The sequence below is a fragment of the Propithecus coquereli genome, unplaced genomic scaffold (genome assembly GCF_000956105.1).
Source record: "Propithecus coquereli isolate 6110/MARCELLA unplaced genomic scaffold, Pcoq_1.0 Scaffold196, whole genome shotgun sequence".
NCBI lineage: Eukaryota > Metazoa > Chordata > Mammalia > Primates > Indriidae > Propithecus > Propithecus coquereli.
The window spans coordinates 1,981,079-1,991,052 of NW_012144522.1; the positions used below are offsets into that span (position 1 = coordinate 1,981,079).

The following is a 9,974-nucleotide window of genomic DNA, read 5'->3' on the forward strand; positions in this document are numbered from 1 at the left end:
GTGCTGTTAAGGAGAAGGTGTTCCATATTACAGTGCCCAAGAGTGGTCCAAATTTGAGGGACCTGGAGGAACGAATGAAGCTTAACTGAAGGTTGAATAAGTCAAAATAACCACCATGGTTCTCACTGATAAGTGGGGACAAACAATTCAGTAATCCTTTTAAGACAAGGCATGGGACTTTGGAGGGTTGGTATGTGGCTTTTTCCTATGTAAACAAGGCGGCTTTCATTGGACTTAATGAAGTCCTCCAGGAAAATGTGGTTCTTTGCAATAAGCTGTTTCTAAGGAAACAAAGGGTTGGAGGATGGAGTTCTTTAACATTTGCTATTTTCCAGGATTATGAAGTTGGAGTAAACTTCAACATTGTACCACATCTTAGTCCATTTTCTGTTGCTTATAAAAGAATATGTGGATCTGGGCAACTGTTAAGAAACAGAATTTATTTCTTACAGTTCTGGAGGCCAGGAAGCCTAAGGTTGAAGGGGTATTTCTGGTAAGGACCTTCTTCTTGATGGGGACCCTGAACAGTCCCAAGGCAGAGTAGGACATCTCAGGCCAGGGGACTGAGCATGCTAATTCAGGTCTCTCTTTCTCTTATTATAAAGCGACCAGTCCCACTCCTGTGATAACCCATTAACCTATTAATCCAGTTGTCCACTAATACATGAATGGATTAATCCACTCATGAGATTGGAGCCCTTATGCAACCACCTTTAAAGGCCTGACCTTTCAACGTTGCTACACGGGGGATTACATGTCAGCATGAGTTTTGGAGGGGACAAACGTTCAAACCATAGCATGACATATAACACCAAGCAAAATTGAACACTAATAAATACACACATCATATTTGAAAACTGGAACATTATAGCCTTTCATTATAATTTAATTATGGAGATAATAGTTAAAATCCTGGGGAATTTCATTTTTCTTGATCATTAAGTCATTTACTTCAGTGAATGAAGTTTAAAGATACTTTTAGGTGCTGAAGCACCTAACTTTTGCCAATACCTCAACACTCCTTTCTAAACATGTTCTCTACACAATGGCAGCCTTGAGGCTGAAATGTAGAGATTTTGAGTGCAACTTGTTTTCTATGCTCACACTGTGGCCAGGGATATACCCTTTGGCATTTGGAAATCTGTCTTTTTTGAGTATGTCACAGGCTAAAAAGATCAGACCCAGAAACTCCATGTGGACCGTGTTTTTAGAAAAAGTTCCAACTCACTTGATTTTCCATTTAATTGTGCTGCATTTTGCACATCAATAAATATAGTTGTGTTTGCATACATGTGTATAAAACAAGAGAGAAAAGATTTAACAAAATGGCAATAGTACATCCTTACTTATCAATTACTTTATAAATAAAAGGATTAAAATCCCAAATCAAAAAATATACAGTGGCTAAATGTATTTTAAAAAATAACAAACCCAAAAGACACAAAAACAAAACTCAACTATATTTTTACCTATTAGAAACTCACTTTAAACTTAAGGTCACACATAGACTTAAAGTGAGGGAATGGAGAAAGATAGTCTGTGTAAATGGTAACTTAGAGTAGTACACTGGGCATGGTAGCTCATGCCTTTAATCTTAGCACTTTGGGAGGATGAGGCAAGAAGATTGCTTGAGGCCAAGGGTTTGAGGTTGCTGTGAGCTATGATTGTGCCAATGCACTCTAGGCCTGGCAACAGAGCAAGACCCTATCTCTAAAAAATAAAATTAATTTTAAAAACCTTTCTATTGCCTTTATCAGTCAAGTCAAATGTGACTAATTCTCGTTCTGCTTCATGGTGGGTGAGCAATCTTCCTGACACAGTTTAATGCTGCTCGCTGCTCTATGTGTCTCCCAGCATCTGAGAAGCTCAGTGGCTTCTTCCTTTAGGTCCCACATACGCTTGTTTTCAAAGGTCTCAGTGGGTTGAGACACCTCTGGACATAAGGCTGCTTCTGCCTAGAGCCTCACGCTGTGGATTTGGGAAACTCTTACCAAGAGAAGTCCTTCTCTTCCCCAGACTTCATCAGGATGCCCAACTTTTCCTTAAGGTGACTGGGACTGGGATGCAAGAGGAGCGAGAAATCAGGGTCAGGGAAAGATAAGATTCCTTAGCAACAGGAAGCAAAATATCATTGACATTAATTTCAAACCTCTCAGTACCTGCTCATATATGAACTGAGTGATGTTTTACCATTTTATATCCAGTCTAACCTCTCTTATTCTTATCTCCTGCTACCAGAAGGAGAATCACCAACCATATACCATATAGGTGGCTTGTTTCAATCCTGCCTCTAATTAAGTCTCTTTTATTTGGTATAAAAATAGCTGCTCCTGCTCACTTTTTATTTCCATTTACATGGAATATTTTTTCCAAGCTTGTACCTTGACACTATGCAATGCTCTATGAGTTAAGTGATTTCCGGTAGACAGCAGGTATTTCGATTGTATTATTTTGTAATCCATTCCATCAATCTGTATCTTTTAAGTGGGGGTATTTATAATATTTGTTTAATGTTAATAGTGATAAGTGAAATACTAAGTCATCGTGTTCATTGTGACTTGGTTGGTTTGTATTCTCCCTTGTGTTACTGTTTTATAAGACGTGTGGATTTTCACTGTCGAGTGTTTTTACTCTGTTGTGCATCAACCTTTCTTTTTGGTGTTTAGACCACTTTAGAGCACTTCCTGCAGGGCACATCTAGTGGTCACAAATTCCCTTACAGTTTGCTTGTTGGGGAAAGATTTTATTTCTCCTTCATTTATGAAACTTGGTTTTGAAGGATACAAGATTCTTCCCTGAAAGGTATTCTGTTTAATGATGCTAAGGATAGCACCCCTTCTGGCTTATAAAGTTTCTGCTGAGAAGTCTGCTGTTAGATGGGTTTTCCTTTGTAAATTACGTAATGCTTACATCAATCACCTTGTGGGACTTTCTCATTCACTTTAACTCTTGCCTGACTGATGGTGATGTGCATTGGTGATGTCCTATTTGCCATAAATCTTCAAGGAGTTCATTGACCTTCTTGTCAATGGATGTCTAAATCTCTCGCAAGATTAGGGAAGCATTCCTCCATTATTCTCTTAGATAGATTTTCCAAGCTTTTTTCTTCTTCTCCCTCAAGGATGTCTATGATTGTTATCTGTGGGTATTTTACACAATCCCCTATGTCTTGGAGACCCTCCTAGTTTCTCGATTCATTTTTGACTACGTAGATTAACTTAAAAGCCTTGTCTTCATGTTCTGAAATTCTTTCTTGTGCTTGGTCTAATCAGTTCTTAAAACTTTCCACTGTATTTTTGCTTTTTTCTTTTTATTTCAAAATCTTAAGTGGGTACAAATGTTTTTAATACATGGATACCTTTTAAAAGCCTTCAGCTGGAGCTTGTAGTGTGCCCATCATCAGAATACTGTTCATTGTACCTGATAGGTAGGTTTTTACCCCTTTTCCACTATATTTTCAAATTCCCTAAAATACTCTTTCATTTCCAGTAGGTCTGTTATGATTTATTTTAAGCTGTCTATCTCTTTGGGAAATTTTTTAGTCATGTCCTGAATTAATGTTTTAGTTTCTTTAAGTGGGTTTTCGACTTCCTTATCAATCCCTTTGAGCTTACTTGGGATCCACATTTTGAATTCCATATCTGAAATTTCAAAAGTTTCTCTTTGGTTGGAGTCCATTGCTAGAGAGCTAGCATGACCCTTTGCGGGTAGGAAAGGGCTGTTTTTTTTGTTTGTTTGTTTTTTACCATGTCATATTCTTATGCTGGTTCCTTCTCATGTGGAGTATCTTCCCTCACTTCAAGACAAATAAGTTTGCAGTCCACCTGTTCTATGCTAGGAATTCCCTTGCTCTTTCAGCTCACGCTCGTAGGTATCCACTGCAGTGTTGGTCGTAATTTAGATGAGTTGGAACTCAAACCCCTGGCAAGGTGTCCAGGTGCTAGTGGTGGTGGACTAGGTTAGGTATCCTCAGTTTCTAGGCCCCTGGATTCCGTCCTTGAGTCCTGCTTCAGAAGAATACTCAGGCTGGAGAGGGGCAGATACATCACGAGCCTCTAAAACACTGGTGCTCTTTGGCATCTCCTTGTTCCCCTGTAGTTGTCTCAGTCCAGGGAGGTGCTGGGCCATGCTCATGTGCAGGGGTGGGCTGGTCCACAGGCCAATGCTGAAAGTTCAGGTAGAAGCACGGTGGGTCACTCTCCGAGGCAGCAGCGGAATCGAGAGGCTGGGTAGGTTTTCTGGAGACTTGGTCCTGTGTAAGGAACAGCAGCAGCGGCAGTCGGGGTTGGTGGTTTGGCTTCCCAAGGATCCTCCGGTGATAGTGGCAGTACCAGCAATCCTAGTCCCCACACTCTCTAAGCACAACTGGTCTCTCTACTGTCTCAATGTCCTGGAAGCAATGAGATGGTTACGGCAGCAGAACTGGCCCCCAGGCAGATGCAGCACTGTAAGGTTGGGCTCTAAGAATGAAGCCACAGTGCTTAGGGTTTGGCACCCTGTGGGACCACGTTGTACCACTTCTCTGGAGGAGTGTCACTGTGCAGTTGATAAGTAGCTCCGTGAGTTTATGTGGAGGCCTCAGGGAGTAGACGGGCCCTCTTGTAGCTCAGATAGGAATGTCTACGGGGGGAGTATGGAGATCTCTCACCTGCCCTTCTCCATGTGCAGGCAGCACCCTCACTACTGCTGACCCACCCAAGGGGGTGCCTTACTTCCTTCTCCTTTGCTTTCGGCATATTCTGTCTTTTTTCTGTTGAATCCCACAGCTGTTGCTCAGACTATTGAGCCAAAGGTGAATATCTACTTACCAGTTTTGATCCTCTGTGTGAGAGAAGCATGTATCAGCTGCTTCTGACCCACCGCAGGGCCCCTCCCTACAGATCACTTTTTATCTTTTTTTTTTTTTTTTGAGACATAGTCTCACTGTGTTGCCCAGGCTAGAGTGCCGTGGCGTCATCCTAGCTCACAGCAACCTCAAACTACTGGGCTCAAGCAATCCCCTGCCTCAGCCTCCCGAGTAGCTGGGACTACAGGGATGCGCCGCCATGCCCAGCTAATTTTTTCTATATATTTTTAGTTGTCAAATTAATTTCTAATTTTAGTAGAGACGGGGTCTCACTCTTGCTCACGCTGGTTTCGAACTCCTGAGCTCAAACAATCCGCCCGCCTTGGCCTCCCAGAGAGCTAGGATTATAGGCGTGAGACACCGCGCCCGGCCCACTTTTATCTTTGAGACAGGGTCTTCCGATGTGGCCCAGGATGATTTCTAACTCCGGGACTCAAGTAATCCTCCTGCCTTCGCTTCTCAGGGAGCTGGGATTACAAGTGTGCCCCATTTCTCCCTGCTTGAAATTATTAAAAGAAAATGTAGTTGCTAAGTAATTTTGGATGGAAAGAAATCTATCGGGTGCAGTTTTCATGGTACAAGGAACACAAACATCTTGTTTTCCTGAAAGACTCTCACTGTGAATAGAAATACCAGCCAGTGTCAGGTGGCAGAATGGCCTCTGAGGATTCAGCAATAGAGATGATCTCCCTGTGACAAAGTGAAGCTGAAATCTGGGGGATTTTCCCTCTTACCACCTCTTCACTTACCTCTGCAGATGCTGATTAACCTCCACACATTTGATTTTCAAGCATGTGATCTTAGATAATGCCCACATTAAGAAATTTCAGTTGACTATTTTGTACTGTCCCAATGCTAAGTCCCTAAAGGCTAAGGGACATTGCTTTTTCATATTTACGGAGAAATCAGTTTTCCCTGCCATTGTCCTATCTACATGCTCCTGTCACAAAATCTGTCTCCAAATGGCACACTCATTTACGAACTCCCTAAATATTTCTCTAGAGTAACACAGGTAAAAACCGTATTGAACATGCATGCTGGCCTACAATGTATGAAAGAGGAGAAAAAAATGACCAAAAAATCATATAAAAAAATGAGAAAATTTTATTAGACTTGAAAATGAACCATGGTATATACTGTTTCATATCATAACCTGAAAATGATATTTACACAATTTTATAAAAATCCTCTTTAAATAAAATTCCTTAATCATATTTATTACATAATAAACACTTCCACACAGTAATTTTCATTCTACTGTAAAAATATTTTAGGCAATTTCACTAAATAGTATTTAACAAACATTTTAGACAGTCATACTGAGCGATGGGACTTACACGTGCAGCCAAGAAAGGAATGTAGTGAGCTATGAACATGACAAAAATTGGGGTCTTTCCTAACCAAGGCGGGGGATTTCAAGAACAAACACTCGGTGTTGCCTTAAGAAGTCAGACTACATTGTGTGATGTTCAATACTAATACCTTTCACACCTCTGCATTCCCTCTCCTCTTCTGCCCGCCTGGTTAAGCCAACAATGCCTGAGTGCCCCTCGCTCCCTCGGCAGGAGCTGGAAGTGAAACCACATGTGGGTGCTCGACCTCACTCACCCTTTAACAATCGTAACACCCCAACCCAGTCACGTATCCCAGTTCCTCTGAAGCCATTTTCGGACCAGCTCTGGAAGACTATTCTGCTTCCCTCAGAAAGCCTCGCTGCGCACTAAAAGTTCTCATACCTCTTCAGTGTACAGCATCATCCTCAATTTCCAACCAAATGTTAAGTGCACATCAATCAAGTTCCCGGGGAGTGCTGAAAAGTTCACCTTCGGAAAAGTGTTACAAGGGTGAATATAGGTAGTTCCTAGTTTATCGAGCAAAACGAAGTTCCCATTTTCTATGCTTATTCATAAAAGGAAATACATCAATGGTAATATCTAAAACTTTTGTCACCACATACTGCAAGGACAAAAAAGACATGCTGTCATTTTTATCCTTATTGCCCACACATTCTTCATTTCATAGTAACTTCCATATTACTATATATGCATTTTTGCTTAAGGAACATGAAGGTCCTACATGGCACATGAGAGAAGCGTGTAGAAATATAAAATAATACAGTGCATGTTCATCAACAGTGATACATGTTCTAGGGTGTGAGAGTCTGAAGCTACACTGCTATGCAATTTTCACTGGACTCACATGAGTATTGTAGGGCAGACTGTAGTGAGAATAACTTAAGTACTAAGAATGATTACCCCAAATCATACTTACCTAAGTATATGTACCCAAAAGGGTATGTTCTTTGATTTCACCAAAAACGTTCTAGATGCTTCAACCGTAAGGGCCTAATGGTGCATTACTATTGTCTGTTATGAAGTATCCTCCTGAAGTGGAATAAAACAATGTTGGTAGAAACATTGTGATTCTTTTATAGCCATGAAAACATGCTAAATTTTCTTAGTTAAAATTGAGGATAATGATATATTCTGAATAAAATGCTTGCAGATTGCAATGCCAAGAGGTAAATGTGAATCCTCCCCAAGAACATGCTGTACTGGTAGTTTCTATTAAACTGTCTACTCTGATATAAATTTTCTGGATTCAGCTTCAAAAAACACAATTTTTCATCAATCTTTGCTAAATAACAGGTATTGCCATTCAATAGAGAAGGTGACAGCCATTATCCCTGTATTGTTTCTATAACATAATTAGTCCTTAAGAACCTATTACTCTCTTCCCATGAAATTCCCAGTGTCCAGAGGTTGTGGCCTGTTCTTTCACTCTGAGTTGGTAGAACATTTCGTTCCTATAACCCACTGTGCCCTCCTTCAGGTCAAGCATGTGCTGAATGCATTGGGCATGATGACTGAACCATAGGTTACATTATTCTCTGCCCATCATCATCCTTTCTAAATCAGACACTATATAATTTCAAAGGACAAGGCACAGTAGCTCACAGCTGTAATTCCAGAATGCTGGGAGCATAAGCTGGGAAAGTCACTAGATTCCAAAGTTTGAAACCAACCTGGGGAACAGAGTGAGACTTTTTCTCTGAAAAACAAATTAATAAAAATCGGCTGGACCTGGTGTGGTATACCTGTAGTCCCGGCTATGTGGGAGGTAGAGTGGGGAGGACAGTTTGAGCCCATGAATTAGAGGGTGCAGTGGGCTATGATCATACCACTGCACTTCACCCTAGGTAAGGGAGCAAAACCCTGTTTCCATAAAAATAGAAAAAAAAATTAATCTCAAATGGCAGTGTCTTTTCTCTTCTAAGAAATGGGATAGCAATGATTGTTAGTAATCAATTGAGACCTGTCGTATTGATTTTTTTTCCCCGCAGACACCACAGTGAAATGTTGGTAAGGAAGGCTTACGAAGAGATTTCAAAGCTCAGGTTGAAAGTCATAAAGAATAAAATAGCCTTTTGAAAGAACCTCAAATTAACTATTGTATAACCTAAATATAATTTACCATGTCCATATGTCCTTGCATCTTTGATATGTATCATGTCATGAAGGTAATGTATTTTGATTTATAAATATTCATCACCATATAGTATCAGAGATTAATATTAGAGAACTAGAAACTGACTTATTTCTTGTGTAAATCCTCTGACATTCCACAGTAATGTTCCTTGAATATTAGCCTCACCATAAACATTTCATTTGTGTGGTTTCATTGAAGATGTACCTTTTGACGTGTAGTGAGTGGTGACGCCCCTGCCACATACCTTGCACTGATTTGATTTCTCTTGTATGGACTCTCATGGTGAAGAGTCTGCACCCTGAAGGAGTCTGCAGAGTCTCTCACAAATCACTTCCCTGATGCTGAGCAAGGCGTGAAATGTGACTAAAAACCTTACGACATACATTGCATTTGTAAGGTTTCTCTCCAGTATGGATTCTGTGATGAGTTTTAAGGTTTGATTTTTCACGGAGCGCCTTGCCACACTCATTAATTACATTTGTAAGGTTTCTCTCCAGTGTGGATTCTGTGATGAGATTTAAGGTTTGATTTTTTACAGAAGACCTTGCCACATTCATTACATTTGTGAGGTTTCTCTCCAGTACGACTTCGCTGATGACGTGTAAGGGATGTCTTTTGTCTGAAGGCCTGGTCACACTGATCACATTTGTAAGGTTTCTCTCCTGTATGGATTCTGTGATGATTTTTAAGGTTTGATTTGTGACGGAAGACTCTGCCACACTCATTACATTTGTATGGTTTCTCTTCTGAATGGACAACATGATGATATTTAAGGTTTGATTTCCTACAAAACAATTTGCCACACTCACTGCACTTGTAACGCCTCTCTCCTGTATGAATACACTGATGTTGTGCAAGCGATGAATTGTAACTGAAGACCTTACCACATTCATTACATTTGTAAGGTTTCCGTCCTGTATGGTTTCTGTGATGATCTTCAAGGTTTGAGTTTTGACAGATAATCTTGCCACACACATTATGTTGGTAAGTTCTCTCTCCAGTATGTGTTTTCTGATGAACTGTAAGAGATATCTTGTGTCTGAAGGCCTTACCACATTCATTACACTTGTAAGGTTTCTCTCCAGTATGAATTCTACGATGAACTGTTAGGGATAATTTGTGCCTGAAAACCTTGCCACAATACTCACATTTGTAAGGTTTATCTGCATTATGGATAAGTTGATGTATATGAATCCCTGAACGCGAAGTAAATTTCTTACCACATTCAACACATGTGTACGGTTTCTCTCCCGAGTGGATCGTGCGATGATATTTAAGGCTTGATTTTTGATGGAAAACCTTGCCACACTCATTGCATTTGTAAGGTTTCTCTCCAATATGAACTCCCTGATGTCGTGTAAGGGTTGAATTGCAAGTAAAGGCTTTGCAACACTCATGACATTTGTAAGGTTTCTCTCCAGTATGAATTCTCCGATGTCGTGCAAGGTGTGAAATACGATTAAAGGCCTTGCCACATTCATTACATTTGTGAGGTTTCTCTCCAGTGTGAATACTCTGATGTCGTCTAAGGTATGCATTGCAACTAAAGACCTTGCCACATTCATCACATTTATAAGGGTTCTCTAGAGCATGAATTCTCCGATGTTGTGTAAGGTATGAATTACGAGTAAAGACCTTG

The 9,974-nt window shown here is 40.4% G+C and overlaps 1 protein-coding gene across 1 annotated transcript in view; it reads right to left on the bottom strand.

Annotated features, from left to right (window-relative positions):
- Window positions 1–9,974, bottom strand: part of LOC105809514 (zinc finger protein 160-like) — a 46,659-nt gene that overhangs the window by 26,848 nt on the left and 9,837 nt on the right. Inside the window, exon 3 of the mRNA XM_012643336.1 lies at window positions 8,812–9,918. Within this exon, the coding sequence (XP_012498790.1) occupies window positions 8,812–9,918 (1,107 nt within the window). The remainder of the gene's footprint in view (window positions 1–8,811; window positions 9,919–9,974) is intronic.